At 45.7% G+C, this 17,875-nt stretch overlaps 1 protein-coding gene across 1 annotated transcript in view; it reads right to left on the bottom strand.

Moving 5' to 3' along the window:
* Positions 1-14,834, bottom strand: part of LOC147896687 (polyadenylation and cleavage factor homolog 4-like) — a 28,057-nt gene extending 13,223 nt beyond the window's left edge. Inside the window, exons 1-3 of the mRNA XM_087381935.1 lie at positions 13,947-14,834; positions 10,969-11,070; positions 10,351-10,623 (exon numbers count right to left, since the gene is read on the bottom strand). Of these exons, the coding sequence (XP_087238061.1) occupies positions 10,351-10,623; positions 10,969-11,070; positions 13,947-14,834 (1,263 nt within the window). The remainder of the gene's footprint in view (positions 1-10,350; positions 10,624-10,968; positions 11,071-13,946) is intronic.
* Positions 14,835-17,875: the final 3,041 nt, after the last annotated feature.

Below are 17,875 nucleotides of genomic sequence, written 5' to 3'. Positions count from 1 at the left end.
TATAGAATGAGTAGCATCAAACTGCCATCCTTTGCCCGTTTGGTGTACAAGCAATGATCGGTCTCACACCTATGATACCCTTGGGACTGCATGAAGGCATCAAACTTCTTGTACCATTCTCTTGGCGCCTGCTTGAGTCCATACAAGCTCCTCTTGAGCTTACACACAAGCTGCTCTTTCCCTTTAACAACATATCCCTCTGGCTGACTCATATAGATCTCATCATGGAGATCTCCGTGAAGAAAAGCAGTCTTCACATCCATCTGACATAAATCCATGTCCTCATGAGCAACAAGAGCTAACACTGCTCTCAAAGTAGTCATCTTGACTACAGGGGAAAAGATCTCATCAAAGTCAATGCCCTTCTCCTGCTTAAATCCCTTGGCAACCAATCTGGCCTTATACCTCGGTAAAGCATTTGAATCCACTTTCACTTTGTAAACCCACTTGCATGGCAAAACCTTTCTGCCTGCAGGTAGCTGCACCAAGTCCCATGTATCATTTTGAAGTAGGGAGTCCATTTATGATTGCATGGCTTTCTCCCACTTCCTTTTCTCTGTTCTTCCCATAGCTTCCTTGAAGCTGGAAGGCTCACCACAATCTGTCATGATAAAATCAGCCACATTATTGGCTCCTGGAATAAACCTGTCAGGAGGCCGTTGTACACGGGTGCTCCTCCTAACAAAATGTTCCGGATTAGGCTGCTGTCTAGCCTCTTCGTCATGCATGACGGGTGGCTGTACCACCATATTTGGCTGTTCTACAGCGCCATTTGCTGGCATATCCAGTGGTGCATCATTGGCAAAATTGTCTGGCTGATTTTCAGCCTGTATACCCTCTTGAACAGGGTTATCTACAGCAGCCTGCTGCTGCATATTAATGGGCATTCTTTGCTGTCCGACATTATCATAAACAACCCTCCTGTATTCCACAGGTTGCACGGGTTCTTTGTGTACACTATCCTCTTTAAAGATGACATCATTGCTGCGTATAATCTTCCGTTTGACGGGATCCCATAACCTGTACCCCATTTCACCTTCGTCACCATAACCCATAAAGATGCATCTGGAAGACTTTGGCTCCAGTTTGGTGCGCAGTTCTTTGCGTATATGAGCAAAGCACTCGCAGCCAAACACACGTAAGTGCTTATATGAAGGTGGCTTGCCAGACCACACCTCCTCTGGCACTTTCAACTCCAAAGCCTTGTTCGGCGACCTGTTAATTATGTGAACTGCTGTTTGCACGGCTTCTGCCCAAAAGCCATGGGGCAATGCAGCATAAGACAACATACATCGAACCTTCTCCTGAATAGTTCGATTCATCTGCTCACTCACACCATTTTGAGATGCATTATGAGAGGCTGTGAGTTCCTGTTTAATGCCCTTAGCTTCGCAAAACTGTACAAAAGCATGTGACACATACTCACCCCCATTATCGGATCTGAGGCATTTCAGCCTGCGACCTGTCCGATTCTCAACCTGAGCGACAAACTTCTTGAAAGTATCTAAGGCATCGCTTTTATGCTTCAAGAAATAGACCCACACTTTGCGTGTGGCATCATCAATAAAAGTAATGAAATACTTTGCACCCCCTAGTGATAGCTGTGGCATCTCACACAAATCAATGTGCACTAGATCAAGCGGTGCTCTATTTTGGGGAGTTCTCCTCTTATGAGGAGTCATAGAATGCTTGCCAAATATGCAATGATCACAAGTAGGCAAATCTGAAAATGAAAGAGACGGCAGATAACCCAAACGTGACAGTTCTTGCATTCCTTTAACAGACATGTGTCCCAACCGGCTATGCCACAATGAAACCTTTGGTAGCTCGGTTATGGCAACAACATGATTACCTACACTGGAAACATAAAGAGGGTACAAGGTATCACTCTTATAACCCTCAGCCACTACAACCTGGCCATCAGTAATCACCCATTTGGAATCCCCAAATGTGGTGTGGTAACCACTGTCATCCAACAAACCAGTGCTAATCAGATTTTTCTTGATTTGCGGCACATGGCGAACACCATCAAGCATAAATGTGCGTCCATCAGGGAATACTATCTGTATACTACCAATCCCTGCAATCTGACATGCATAGTTGTTCCCAAGGTGAACAACTCCATGAGTACCTGTGTAGGAAGTAAACCACTCCCTATAAGGAGTAACATGAAAAGAAGCACCTGAACCCAGGAGCCAAGTGTGCATGTCATGGCCATCAATAACCAATGTATGTGCAATTACAGCAGAAGAGCATAAAACATCATGTCTGTCACTTTCACTGTCTTCTGCTGCAACATTCACTGCATCCAAGTCATCTGCCTTGGCCTTGCCTTTGCCTTTGCTTCCACTGCCTGCATCCTTTGTCTCAGCCTTCTTGGCTTTCTAATCTCGTATAAACTTGAAGCACTTAGACTTCACATGTCCCTTCTTGCCACAGTAAAAGCATTCAATATCCTTTTTGCCACGGGACTGACTGCGGGATTTGGACTTTCCAGCAGATCTCCCCTTCTGCTGAGTCCTGCCTCTTTCCTGTACCTGCAAAGCATTTGAAGACTTGCTGCCCGCATTATTCTTCCTGCTCATCTCCTCCATAAGGAGAGAGCTCTCCACATCAGCATACATAAGAGTGACATTTGAATTAGACAGGGTGGTCTTGAAAGTGTCCCAACTCTCAGGGAGGGTACACAACAAGAAAGTAGCCTTGAACTCCTCATCAAGGTTCAATCCCTGTGCAATAAGCTGTGTAAAGATGGCATTGAACTCACTCAAGTGTGAGGTCATAGCTGTACCTTCCTTCATGCAAAGATCAACAAGCTTCTTCAACCAATAAACCTTACTGGCTGAACTCTTTTGGGCATACAACTCTGCTAGCCTCTGCCATAGGCCATAAGAGGTCTTTTCAGCTTGAACATTGAACACAAGAGAATCACTGAGAGTAAGCATGATAGCAGCCCTAGCGGACAAATCAAGCTCCTCCCACTCATCATCTGACATCCCAGATGGCTTGACACCCTTCACCCTTATGGGCTTAGAAATCTTCTTTAGCAGAAGTACATTCAAACACTGTTCTGCCCATAATGCATAATTGTGTGCCCCTTCCAATTTCTTTATGTTCAGAATTGAAGATTCACTTCCCCCTCATGCCATATCAGATAAGGAAAGTACTTGACTCCCTGTAAGTCAAAAAATGACTAAATAAAATTCTGATTTCTCAGAAAAACCTGCTCTATCAAGAGCCAGGAGCACTCACAATAGTGCTGTTTTTACTGTCAAAAAAAAATCTGCAGCAAAACAGAAGATTTCCCTCCAGTCACTGTACCTTCTGACACACTGTACCGTGCTCAAATAGGCATAAAACAGTAACTTCAGAATGCTGCAGCTGTTCCACAAGTGCTTTATCAGTGCATCATCAGCTGACGAAGCACAAAACACTGCTGTCTTGGACACTTCTCCCACCTCAGATGAGGTATTGCACTGATTTTATATGCATAAACCACTTGTCATACACTGTTTTGTTCACTGAAAAGAGGCTCCAAACACTTCAGCCTGTCACAAACCTGCAACAAAGAATGGGACAAATCCCAAGCAATCACCCTTCTGCCAAGGGGATAAAAGGCATCTGAAGGTCTCAAACAGTAACTCAAGTGCTCACAAGCAAAATCTAGGCAAAAGCCCCTTGATTTGACACCTGTACCAAGTGAAAAACACCTCAACGCTGAGGTAGCATACAAAATACAGCGCTCTCCTGGTACTTTCACCTGACAATGTGATGCATAAACGGCCCTGTGTACACAGTAACAACACAGATCCCAACGTACAAACACTGAAGAGAAAATCTTTTGAGCACTGTCAACAATGGACAGTTAGGGACCGAGTAAACTCGATGCGCCCTGGCCAAGCGTGGCTCAACTGAGATTTTTCAAGGTGTCGTACACAGAATGTGACCTGCAAGAAATGTCACTGAATACACTGCGGAAACAAGACCAATGTGAGCATTCTGGCTCCACACTGCCTCAAGGCATACACTGCATAAACTGCCAGGCAAAAGCCCTTTGAAATTGTCACCCAAAAGCTGAGATTTGCACTCAGCAAAAGCATAAAAGCCCTCTGCAAAATCAAGGCATTTGACCTTCCCGAAACAAGATAACTGTGCAACCACCACACACTGTGGCACTAGTCACCTCAAGCACGAGGGACACGAGGGTACTTGCTGTACCTTCAACACACAGTTTTGAGAACTGAACAACCGGGAATGAAGAGCAAAGTGCTCTCTCTTTTTCTTCTTCCCCCCAAAAAAAAATGCCTGCTGTACCTGCTGTACCTGCGCAGGGTACAAATCCCAAAACAAAAAATTCGAACTGTACCTCCCTGACGCAACGACCGTACGGCGGCGTCCGTACAGTCGGTACAGACGACCGTACCTGACCGTACGAAAGGCTGTAGCAGCCTGTGCTGTGCGGTGCGCAGCTAGCAGCAGCTAGCTGCTGCTACGTGCGAGCTGCCCCGCTCTGCCTGCGCGCGTCGCCTGCGCGCTGCCCTGCGCTGCCTGCGCGCTACCCCACGCGCGCTGCCTGCGCGTTGCCCTACTCTACCCGCGCGTGCTGCCGCTGCTGAGGGCACGAGGCCCAAGGGAAGAGGGAGGGGTAGAGGGAGGGGTAGACCGGAGTGGAGAGGGAGAGGTGAAGGCTCTGATACCAGTTGAGAGGGAAAGAGAGAGAGAGTGTAAACAAAAAGAGAGAGAGAGAGAGAGGGAGACACAAAAGTGTGGGTGTGAAGTGTTGAGCCACACCACAAACTCATAGGTTTTATTAGGATTAGGCTTTCACCCTATGACTGTCTTAAGACAGTCATAGGTGTCATATCTTTAACAAAAGGGTGGCAATGTGCCTTTACCCCAACATAGCAACTCAAAGCAAAGCTGAAGCCACAGTTGTACTGATGTTATTGAAAACTTCAAAAACTCAGAAATGCTAGAGTAGCATCTTATGTAGCATCACTTTCAAAAACTTGTCAAAACTGTCAAAATCAAAAGACTGAACTTGGAGGGCTTGAATCTCACTCTCCAGAGCAAAGAAAAAGGGGGTTTCTGAGGCAAAAGAAAGCTTATATACCACAGAAGGTCCACTGAGGAGAAGGGGCGCAAATTCGCGTCAGGGCGCCATAGCTTGCCTCTCCATTTTCGACTGGTTTTTCTCTGTTTTCAGCTTGAATATGCAGCCATTGCTGCTCCGATTTCAGCACAGGATAGCTCAAGGTATGGAGAAGCTCCCTCTGAAAGGAATTAGAGAAGCATGGAGCAGTCTCAGAGAAAACGCAGGAAGAAGAGTCGACGATCTGCGTGAAATGGCGACGAGCAGAGGCGAAGATTCGTCAATTCCTTGCAGCCAAGGTTCGCCCCTTCGAGGTGTATCTCCAGCAGGAAGGGCGTGGAGAATGGTAGAGAAACGGAGGAGAACAAGCTTAAGCAAGTTTTGGGAAGAAGAGGAAGAGATGGTGAAGAAGAAGATGGAGAAGAAGATGATGATGTGGCAGAAATGGAACCAAGGGGGATCAAATGGCTCTGATACCATGTTGATAAACTCAAAGGAAAGAGTAGAGTGAACACAAATTCAGAATACTTGCATATAGAATGAAGAAGAGTGAGGTCCTTATGTAAGCACCTCTTACATGCTCATTGACATCACTGATGACTTCAGAGCTCCACAATCATCTCCTCAATCTGCACCTAGATTCTCTGAATCATCCTATGTGGCTTATCACCACCTAACTGTGCTTATGGGCACCTAACTGTGCCTCTAGCACTCACACATAGAAACCAAGGTGTACCTGAGGCATACACCTTGAGATATCCCAACAAGAAGACGCTGACCGCAAGAAGAAAATGAAGTGCTATTACTGTGAAAAGCTTGGCCACTCCGCCAAAGAATGCCGAAAGAAGAAGGCGGATCAGAAGCGGAAGAGAGAAGCCAAGAACAAAGAAGAATCTAAGAATGATTCTGCCAATGTGACAATTGGACAGTTGTTTTTAATAAGTGAACATTGTTCAGCATATGCAGTCAGTGAAGGTAAAGAGGGTTGGTAAGTTGACAGTGGTGCTTCCAAGCACATGTCCAACAGAAGGACTTGGTTCAAAACCATGGAAAGTACACACCCGGATTCCAAAGTTTCTGTCGGGGATAGCCGGACGTGTCCTGTGAAGGGCATCGGTAGCATTCCTTTCATTACAACCGCGGGTAAGGAGAAGGATATCTCTGGAGTACTTTATGTACCCAACCTTTGCAAGAATTTACTGTCTGTAAGTCAGATGGACAAAAACAACATGGCAGTTCTCTTTCAAGATGGCAAGGTCACCGTGACATCCAAAGCAAATGGACAGATGGTGGCTCAAGGAGTTGAAAAGAACGGACTGTACCGTCTCAATGCAATGTTGGTTCATGAAGACAACGGAAAGTCCAAACTTTGGCACGAGCGCTTCGGTCATGTCAGCTATGGAATCTTGGCTGAAATGTCAAAGTTGAAGATGGTGGATGGACTTCCACCAATTATCTAGAAGGCAAGCAGCACAGGGAGAAGTTCCCACAAGAGGCCTCGTTTCGGGCCAGCAAACCACTTGAGTTGATTCACGCCGACATTTGTGGCCCAATGTCTACAGCATCGTGGGCAGGATCCAACTACTCACTTCTCTTGATGGATGATTTCAATAGAATGACCTGGGTATATTGTTTGGCTAAAAAGTCTCAGGCTTTCCAGAAGTTCAAGGACTGGAAGGCCAGAGTTGAAAAGGAGACAGGGGAGGATGTCAAGACATCCCGCACAGACAAGGGGGGAGAATTCACCTCAAATGAGTTCAACACATTTTGTCGCAAGCATGGGATCAAGCGACAACTCACCACAGCACATACTTCTCAGTAAAACGGGGTAGCCGAGAGGAAGCATAGAACCACCATAGAGACAGGGCTTGCTATGCTTCGAGGGAGGAACCTTTCTAAAGCCTATTGGAGTGAAGCTATCAATACAGCCGTACACATTCTCAACAGGACCAAGACGAAGGCCGTCAAGGACAAGACTCCATATGAGGCATTTTATGGTAAGAAACCCTCTATCACTCATCTTCGCATTTTTGGTTCTAACGCATGGGTGCATGTGCACAAGGAAGACAGGACTAAGCTTGATTCCCGGAGCAGAAAACGTATCTTTGTTGGGTATAGTGAAGAATCCAAGGCCTATCGACTCTTCGACCCAATAAAGAAGCAAATCCTTATCAGTCGGGATGTTCTCTTCGAGGAAAAAGAAACCTAAACCCCAGGAGGAGCCTCAGATTGAGGAGGAGGAGATTGTTCAAACCCCGAACACACCCCGCCCCAGGTTGACCATCCAAGCGGTGGCAAAATCAGAAGCTGATGTTCCACAAGATACTCAGGAAGAGCAGGATGTTCCCGAAGAAGTTCCAGTTCCTCCTCCCACAGAGAAGCAGAAAAGATTGCCCCAATGGTACCTACGGTTGGTGGCTCAGCTTGACGAGCCAAGGACCTTCGAGGAGGCAAAGGACCATCCAGAATGGCAGGCTGCCATGCAGGCAGAGATGGATGCTATCCTGAAGAACAATACCTAGGACTTAATGGCCAGGCCCCCGCAACGGAAAGTCATCGGCACTAAGTGGGTATACAAACTTAAATACAAATCAGATGGCAGCTTGGATAGGTATAAAGCCAGGTTAGTGGTCAAAGGTTTTGCTCAAACTGCAGGCATGGATTTTGATGAAACTTTTGCTCCCACAGCCCGCATGGTTACTATCCGGACAGTGATTGCCCTTGCTGCCCAATTCCAGTGGCCTATTTTTCAAATGGACGTGAAGTCTGCATTCCTTAATGGAACCTTGGAGGAGGAGGTATACGTGGAGCAGCCACCGGGCTTTCAAGATCCAGGGTCCCCATTAAAGGTCTGCAGGTTGAAGAAGGCATTATACAGGCTGAAACAGGCCCCTAGAGCTTGGTACCAAAGGATTGATGTATTCTTTCAGAAGATAGGGCTAAGTCGGAGTCCTTCTGAGGCAAACCTTTACTTGTTCATTGAGAAGGGATTGCGACTGGTACTCATCCTCTATGTTGATGATCTTATCTTGACAGGTGATCATGTCAAGAAGATTTCACAGGTCAAGGAGCTACTCATCTCTGAGTTTGAGATGACTGACCTTGGGTTATTACATCACTTACTTGGGATAAAAGTAAAGCAAGCCAAAGGCACAATCTTCATTTCACAGGAGAAATATTGCAGAGAACTTCTAAAGAGATTTCAGATGGAGGATTGCAGGACAGCAGTAACTCCCATGGAGGTCGGGCTCAAGCTAAGTGTTCACGACACATCTCAGCCGGTCGATACTCCCTTGTACCGACGATTGGTAGGAAGTTTGCTTTACCTTACCAATACTCGACCTGATATTTATGCAATTGGGCTATTATGCCAGTTCTCTGCTTCTCCCAGGAAGAGTCATTGGGATGCAGGTTTACGGGTGTTGAGGTATCTAAAGGGTACTTGCACCTATGGGATCACCTACACCAAAGGCATTGAACTAGGCGGGTTCTGTGACAGTGATTGGGCGGGTGATGCTGACACCAGAAGATTGACAACAGGATATTGTTTCTTACTTGCATCTGGTGCCATCTCTTGGCTGAGTAAGAAGCAACCCACAGTGGCCCTTTCATCTATAGAGGCAGAGTACAGAGCCGCCTATACAGCAGCTTGTGAGACACTATGGTTGAGGTGAATTCTGGAGGACATGGACGTGTGTCAGGAGGACGCAACAGTGCTGATGTGCGACAATCAGAGTTGCATAGCCATTGCCAAGAATCCAGTGTACCATGCGCGGACCAAGCACATCGAAGTTCATTACCACTTTGTTCGAGAGCTCATCATTGACGACGTGATCGAGCTTATCTATTGCCCGACCGCCGACAACTTGTCCGACCTCTTCACGAAGGCACTCCCTCGAGAACAGATGGAGCACCTCATCAAACGCATGGGGATTGGCCCACAGTTGTGACATTGAGGGGGGGTGTTAGAAACTCACTGTGCCCACCTGTGAGCCCCCCATATAAGGGGCAGTGAGAGGTAGGAGGGCTGGGAAAGAGAGAGACTCAGGCTGGCATCATAGGCAACCAGCACACGGGCTGGTTGCTGCCTGCAACAGCAGAGAAACACGGGGCCTTGGGCCTCACTTGGAGGCGCCTGCAGCTGCATAGACTGGCTGCACAGGGCACCCTTAAATAGGGGCCTGTGGCAGGCCAAGTCGGCCCAACCAGGGCCACCGACCAGGGCCAACCCTGGTCGGATTTCTAGGGCCATCTGGTCGGCCACCAGACAGGGTACCGACCCTGCTGCTCGGTCAACCCAAAGGGCCTGGGCAGTGCCTATAAAAGGCCCACTCCTTCAGTCATTCCAGCATCCAGTGCAAGACTGAAAGCCTCCTTCCAAGGCTGTGCTGTGCACTCAGAGCTGGTTCAGTTTGTGAGAGAGAGTTCCATCAGTTTTCTCCAGCACTTTGCTGAGTTTTGTATTGCTCCCTTGGAGCCAGTTTCTGCCCACCTTCCGGTGGATGAATATACTCTTTCTCTCTCTCTCCGTTTAAGTTATCTCTGAGTGAGTGTTTATTGCATCTGTGATCATCTCTTTGAGTTGAGTGTGAGGAAGAGTTGGAGAGATCTTGGGTGGAGGTTTGAGTGATTCATTCCCTCCTATTCTCTAACATTAGGTCCATCTGACCGTATGTATATCCATCCTGCTGGCCTGCATTTGGGGCTCTCCCTGCCTCGACCCTTTCCTGCCCAGGCCTTCCCCAGTCCATCAAATTTATATATTGATAAATCCAAGAAGATGCCCAATCTCATCAAGTGAAACCAAAACCACAAGTGTAACTTTTAACTCCATCGTAGTCACCCATGAGAAACTCCATCATAGGTAGCAAGGACTAGGCACTTTCACACACACACCAACAGCATGAGCACCCCAAACATCCCAGGATCAAACTGCTAGAAAAAAGTTGTGATTCTGCATGCTTGGCATAGCAGCACATGTACATGAGACACATGCCTTGCATCATACCATCACAACCAGGAAGGTAGCCTGTATGGTAATACGTCGAATGACAGAAGAAAAACCAATCCAAGAGATGAATTTACTCCAGAGAATCAATACTTGTGTCCAGTGCCCACAAAGGCCATCACATCAATACAACTTTGAATGTCAGCCGTAGGGATCGTTTTGCACATCAAGATCTGTAAATCTACAGTGATTGCAACAACCCAAAAAATAAACAACATGAGATTATACCTAGGATTAGAGTTGTACTTACATTATTTGCCTGACTTGATTGTTGCAACTTCTGTCTCTGAGCTTCAAGATACTTTGGATTTACATGAATGCTATGACCAGCACGCTGGGGAGGAGACTCATCTGGCTTCGCAGGGTTGGATGAAGGTGTACCATTGGCTGTAAAATTAAACTGCAGTTCTGCCTCTATTGCACGTAGCGGCTCACTAGGAAATACACCTCTCCATGTCTTGAAAAGGTGTTGCATGGCTGGGTATGTCGATGGGTCCACCTGTTTATAAGCCTTTATGAAAACCTGAAAATAATCGGGTACTTCAGTTAAAGCTTATTGTTGTAAAACTACTGAAATACCAGACAGAATCCCTATAAGAAGGGGGGCAGAAGGGGGGGAGGGAGGAGATAGAGATAAAGCAAGTCTGAGATAGATTTGGAAAAAATCGCTCCCAAAACCTCATATTTGACAGAACAAAAGGTATAGTCTGAGTTGACATGTCCCTCTTACCAGAGCCTAAGCAAATGCTGCAGTGGAGATTCCAAATTTTCAATGAATGACATTAGCTTGCATTTAACCATTCAACAAACATGTACTGTAAAGTTTATAGAAACTACCCTCAGGACTGACTCTATAACAACTACTAACCTCTGGCAGCCTAGCGGCGAACTGCTTGACATAACTGCCCCCAATATTTTTCACAATGCTGTCCAACAAGTAAAGGGATGGTAACTTTTGTTCAATTGGCACCTGCAAGAGCATATATCCAGCATTAAGACCATCACAGCACCGAAACTGTTGAAGATCTCGTAAGTGGAGAGAAAATCCACGAGACTAAATCTTTATAATCTCTCAATGCATTATTATGTCTAATCTTCAAACTGTTAAAAAATGGAACTAGCAAAGAAACCACCAAGCGGAGAAAATGTCAAAGAAAAGGAACAACAGGGGGGAAGGAGGGAAGGAGAATAATTTTTTCACATCACAGCAGAGAAAGAGAGACTTTTACAGCCTCTGCAACACTCTGCAGGGTTATGGCGTAATAGGTAAGAAGCCCTTTGTTAGAGAATCGCATTTTGTACTCTTTGTTATTTGAACTTCATTGAAAATTATAAGTGCAAGGTGATGAAAAGCAGTTTAGAAAGGGTGGGTGATGCAGAACACTCCCAAATCCCCGCTTGTTGCATGCACACTAATGGCTCCGTTGCATGCATTCTCCCAGCTGGCAAATTTACCTTCATAAGACTAGAATATATCCAATCTTACAAATTAAATTTTTTTATAGAACAAGCAAAATAACAAAGGAAATTTTTTAAGGAAATGAATAAATGAGAAAAATAAAAAAGAAGGAAAAGAACTTAGTAAGCAAAGCTACACTTATGTTTTCATCAGTACCCAAGCATAAGCTGCCATCTGGGTTCTGATTGGGTAAACCCAGTGCTTACTAAGCTTTGAAATCACAACCAAACAACAAAAACTTTGAAAGCAAAAAGGAAGAAACGAGCCGAAAATGAGAAGTAGAAAAATGGAGAGAGAGAGAGAGAGAGATTAGGTTAAATCTCCATCACAACCCAACCTAACCCTGAATTTTTTGATTGTAAAAGAAGCAGAAAGAAAAAACAACTAATGTGCTAATTCACAAGGAAACAGAGATAAACTAACGTACATATAAGACAACAAATTAAACACCAATGCAAGCACAAGGAAACGATTATTATCAATAATATAATATATATAAAATAAGAAGTGGGAGAAAAACATAAAAAACAAAATTGTATTTACATTTACACACACACACACACACACACACAACGAAAACTTATTGACAAACTGGCCACTGGAGGGCTCCTCACAAGTTGAATTAGTCTCTCATTCATCTGCAGAGTGAACAGGCACTCTTGTTCCTTCTTCTTGGGCTGCTCCAGAACCCATGATCCAAGAGGCATTCCAAAGCAATGGACAGTCCAACAGTGAGGCATTCTATTGACACTTTATTCCAATGCAGTAACTGCAGTGCTGCATGTGCCAGGCTTAAGGCATAAATAGCAACTTGATTTCATCCCTAGGTCAATATACAAAAAGATTTTTAAATGTTCAGCTAGGAAGTATATCAAATACGTGGACCTCAGTGCCTCACCATGTGTGCCAAATAAACATATAACCAGCATGCAATCTTGATAGTACACGCTTGGACATGGACTCCTTGTTGAACTTACACTGAAACCATGTTTAAGGTAAGAGGGCAACGAAGAGAGAGCACACAATCTAGCATTGTATTCAATTTGCCCCCCTCCTGTATCTCTCACAAACTAGTCAGCTGCATAAATAGCTTGATCTGCACTGTCTTAGGGGGAAACCAGGCCTATGGCGGTATCAAAATGCTCTGCTAGTGCTTGTCAAGGCCTATTTGCTGCTTCTGTCCAAAGGGCTTTCAGCGCCACCACAAATGCCTGGAAGAACCATCTTTATGGTAGTTAAGAAGGGCATTGACTGGCACAGCCCTTAAGTGCATTGAGCCTCCCTTTACCCCAGCCCTGTCTAAATCAGTTCGCGGCAAACCAGGCTAATTGGCTTATCGGTCCTGGGCTGAGCAGCTTGCTGATCAGTTGGGTGCCGGCTGAAGACCTCTGGTGGGCCCATGCTAGCCAAAAATTCAGCCTGACAAAATGCTTTTACTTTCAGGTCCTTCCAATATTTGCGTGTCACTCAAATGATATTTCTGCACAATGCCTCATGCAACGCAGATTTCTACACCCGTAGCTTGTCTGAGAGGGTTGACAAATTCTTTTCTCATTGGAAAAGTAGGGCAAATGAGAACATGCTCTTACATTGCTTACATTGGGGGCTCATGTTTTCAGATGTAGAACTCAATTTGAGGGGATTTATTGATGAAAATTAGCACAAGGTTCTTGGAAAATCACACAAAATGATGGTTGGGAAGTATTCACCCCCTTTGTTCCCTGATAAGCACAACAGAATAAAGTTTTGTAGGCTACAGATATGAGGTGACACTGCATGTCATGGGTATGCATGGGGGTCAGCTCCAAGTTTAGGTATACAAGTGACGCTTATAACACAATTTGTGCACTCTGTATCATGCTTATATACAGATGCTACCAGACAATTTAAGAAAGCTTCTGACGTGCTAGGGCTTAAAATAAAAACTACAGTTCCACTACAACAATTATAGAGCACTAGATATTCCTCAGGTTGCTAACCTTAATTCTTAACAAGCGGTAGCTAATTCGATGAACACTCCCAACTAAAGATACGAACGTGTATGACAAACCCATGTCCATAACTTGCACAGACGTGAATCGAGCTGTAAATTGAAGCTCAGAATGAGCAAGAACAAAAACTTAGCTTTCTTTAAAGAAAACAAGAGTCTTGGGTTTCGTTACAAACCCTAAGAAGCTTTAAAATCAGTACTTCAAAAATTCATTATCTGCACTAGGGTTATCCGTAATATCACCCATCTGACAGTACCAATTGCCCCGTCCAAGTTTCAGCACAGGCTTTGTTTTGTCATAAAAGCTATTTAGACCCAAGTGAAATGGGAAAAGATCGTTTTTTCACGAATGAACGGCCATTGTGCGAAGTTTCGGACAATAAAAACGTCCACTGACCTCCAAAATGTGGGCACAAACCGTGGAAGCGATCACTTTAGCCGCGTGAACATTTTCTCCTGCAATAATGGTGAGGTTGGTTATAATTGGCTTCGAGTTGAAAGTAAGCTCTGCTAGAGCAGTCTTATATTGAGCCACAAGTTCCTGAATTGCTCCGGCTGAATCGTCCCTCTCTTTCTGCTTGTCATCTTTACTCGCTCTTTCCCTCGTTTTCTCTCTTTCTTCATCTCTTTCCCAATCTATTGACCTCATTCTTTCAAACGTGGTGGGTCGAAGTGGAGGCCTCGATCCATTCCTGTCTTCGTCCGCTTCAGGAGCGGTGTCTAACCTTCTGTCGACGCCGCTCTCCACCCTCCTGTCCATTCCAAGCGCGATTTCCATCCTTCTGTCAACTCCAGTTTCCAACCTCCTCTCCAGCGGCACAGAATTATCCAACCCCCTGTCAACTGCGTTCTCCACTCGCCTCTCCGCTCCCAAAAACCCAACTTGATTTTCAGGTCTTCTGTCCAGCCCGATCAAGCTTTCCAGCCTCGACGAAGCATTGCCGCTCTCCAGCGGCAGCACGGCAGGGGCCTCCATGCGCCGGTCGACAAGGATCGGCCGTTCGAGCATCCGGTCGCGCTCGAACAAGCGGCCGGGGGGTGCGACGCGGGAGGTCAATCGCTCACGCTCCAGGATACGTTCGCGTTCGAAGAGGAGGGCACGGTCACGGTCGAGGTCGTCACCGAATCGACGTTTGATGGAGAGGTCACGTTGGGGGCGGTCGAAGGGAGGGCGGAGGCGGTCACGGTGAAGGAGGGGGGGCGAGGGGTCAAGAGGGAAGGCATTGAGGGGGGGGGAGGGGTAGAGGAAGGGCTGGGAGGGGGGGGTGCCCCTCGCACCCGCCATAGCCACAGTGCAGAGCTCACAGCACACAAGAAGAAGAAGAAGAGCAAACAAGGAGAACAACAGGGCTACTGCAACATATATATATATATATATATATATATATAATACAAGGTAAAGAGAAATCACTATTCGTGATATTATAATACAAGGTAACAAGGTAAAGAGAAATGAACTGAATCACGAGGAAGAAGATCAAGCATACACACACACACACTTCCATAGAAGATGCATCAACAATCTCCATAGGAGTATAAACCTGTGGAATACTCGAGACATCTGATTGCTCTGACCAAAATCAGGAAGTAATCGTGGCTGTCCCAACTTTATAACCTGCCATGATATTATAATACAAGGTAACAAGGTAAAGAGAAATGAACTGATTCACGATAAGAAGATCAAGCATATACACACTCTCTCTCTCTCTCTCTCTCTCTCTCTCTCTCTCTCTCCCTCTCCCGCACCTCGTCGCCTACCACCTCAGTTTGCCTCGCAATTTCGCGAGGCAAACTCTCGCTCTCACATGTGGCCCATTAACCCACCTTTTGGGGTAATAATGATATGGTGGGCAATTGAAAACATGGGAAACAGTAATATTTCCCACCATTTCTAGACTTTCCCATCATGTAATCTTTCCCACAAATACACAGGGTAAAATGCTTGGGGGAAAGGTGAGAAATTGCAACCTACCACATGGAATGAATTTCCCACCATATGGGAAATACAATTTCCCACAAAACCCCTCCCATGTCATAAGGCCTTTAGTAAGCAAGCCCCGTGCTCACATGAGGTGAGTAACCCACCCCGACAAGCCTTACGAGGTCGGTATAACCCACCTCGGTGATGAGAAGCCCTCCTGATTTGACAATGACAAAAGTAGTGGTGCTTTTTGGAAATTTTCCCGACGTCATGTTGCCACATTGGCGTAATATTGAGACATACTCTGAACACCACAAAGCTCAGCACACGGCAGCTCTGCACTACTTCGCGCAGCGCAGTCTCTGGCCTGAACACCTATCATCGCGCAACCTTTTACCACAACTTTGCCACTTGTCATTGGGCAGTGCGCTCATGCAAATTATTAAAATATAAGAGAGACCACCGCGTTGGTTCTTGGCATAATAATGAGATGCAACCTATCATTCTGAACACCGGCCGCATCACAGTCTCTGGCCTGCTGACCACTTGTCATCGTGCAGCCTTTTGCCACAACTTTGCCACCTGCCACCACTAGGCAGCGCACCCATGTAGATTATAGGTTGGCTTGGAGAGACCACTGCATTGATTTTTGGCGTAATAATGAGACGCAATCTATCATTCTGAACATCACCTCCGCACAGTCTCTGGCAGTCTCTGGCTTGACGACCTGTCATCACCCAAAATTCAAGGTTGTCTTGGAGCAACCACTGCGTTGGTTCTTGGAGTTATAGCTCTGTTACCTATTTTTATGTATTACAGGAGGAGGTCTATGACGACCACCGCGCTGGCAAACAGAAGGAGATCTATGATAGCCACGTGGCTGGTTCTTGGAGTTATATATTTGTGTACCAAGGAATATATTTGGTTTGAGGCACTATGTTTGGCTCCAATTGGTGCTTACTCATCTTGATGATCCAGAGCTATTGTTGAAATGGGTCAGGGGAGATAGTCAAGCCACTTGTTGTTTGGCCATTATAGCTAGAGAGTATGGGTGAAGGCGGCCTTGATTTGAGACTCTATAGTAAAGAGAGACTCCTCCACATTGCTTCAACCATTTGGTCACTGTCATTATATTCTCGAAGCAGAATGGTTACTAGACTTTCACCTAAGATAAATCGAGCAACGCCATCCTGCATATTGTTGCATGGGCAGCTATTTATTTCTACATCGATTAGATATCAATGCTCCACTCTCGTGTAACTACGCGGGAACCAGCTAACTCTACTTGTAAGCCCCCCATATGAGGAGAAGGCATTTAAGTAGCTTGGTTATCCAATAGGTCCTAGTTTGGATACCAAATGGGGGCCATGTGTGGACTGATGGCTGGACGGCTTCAGATAGAGTTGGCACAGTGCCAACTAGGCTACATGCAAGTGCGGGAAGGCATCCCATGACTGACCGCATTGAGGGTAGATGGAGCATTTCCTAGGGCAATCGGGTTGCGAGGCCTGTTTGGAGCCCCAGATGATTTTGGATGGCTCTGGTCAGTTGTTCTTTATGGATGGCCACGGTCCTATCGTGTGGTCGGTGGCCTATTTCGGGACCGACCCCCAGTCGGCCGTTTTGGGCGGACTGGGTCAGTCACCCAATTGGGTCTAACCGACTACGAGTGGTGGCTATATGAGAGCAAGCCCGTAAAGCCCATCATCATCACTGGCTACAACAACCCTGATTCCTTAGCATCCAGCCTCCGTTCTCTATTGTTTCTAGCATGCCATCAAAGCTTCTCTCACAGGAGCGCACGGCTGGGAGGCAGTGCCATCTATTGTATCAGTTTTACAATAATCAAATTTTTGATTCTCCATACTATCTGCTTTTCTCTCTTGCATACGAGATCCTGTTATCTGTTGAGCACAAACGTTGTATTGTTTTCTTACACCCTAATCTCTTGGGTTGGTTATGCTTCTGAAATGTAAGCCAATCCTCTTCTCGAGACCGATTCGTTGTTTGAATGAGTCATATGTGGAAAAACTATAAAACACCAAGTGCCTTGATTGACATTGTTTTGAACAATGTCTCAATCAGTCATATTGTAATTATATGTTTTGTGACCTATATGTGGGAAAACTAATAAAACACCAAGAGTCTAATCAACATTGTTTTGAAGGAAGGAAAGGCCAAAGATGACATGAATAATCTAAGGCAATTTTTGAGAGAAAGAAGGTCCATAATGAGCAAGAAACCAGAATGTCAGTTGGAATTGTTTGTAAAGAGGGGGGATGGAAACAAAGGTACGAGGGGAGATATGCGAACATGTAGAGAACACATAACAGATTTATGATGGGAAACAAGGGAAAGAGATTTGAAATATGGTTGATTTTGTGACCTCCTCTTTCATTTGGTAG

The sequence above is a fragment of the Dipteris shenzhenensis genome, chromosome 11 (genome assembly GCF_047967505.1).
Source record: "Dipteris shenzhenensis isolate YYH24624 ecotype China chromosome 11, Dip_SZ_1.0, whole genome shotgun sequence".
Taxonomy (NCBI): domain Eukaryota; kingdom Viridiplantae; phylum Streptophyta; class Polypodiopsida; order Gleicheniales; family Dipteridaceae; genus Dipteris; species Dipteris shenzhenensis.
The sequence above is the reverse complement of the archived record's forward strand: the minus strand, read 5'-3'. Positions and strand labels throughout refer to the sequence as shown.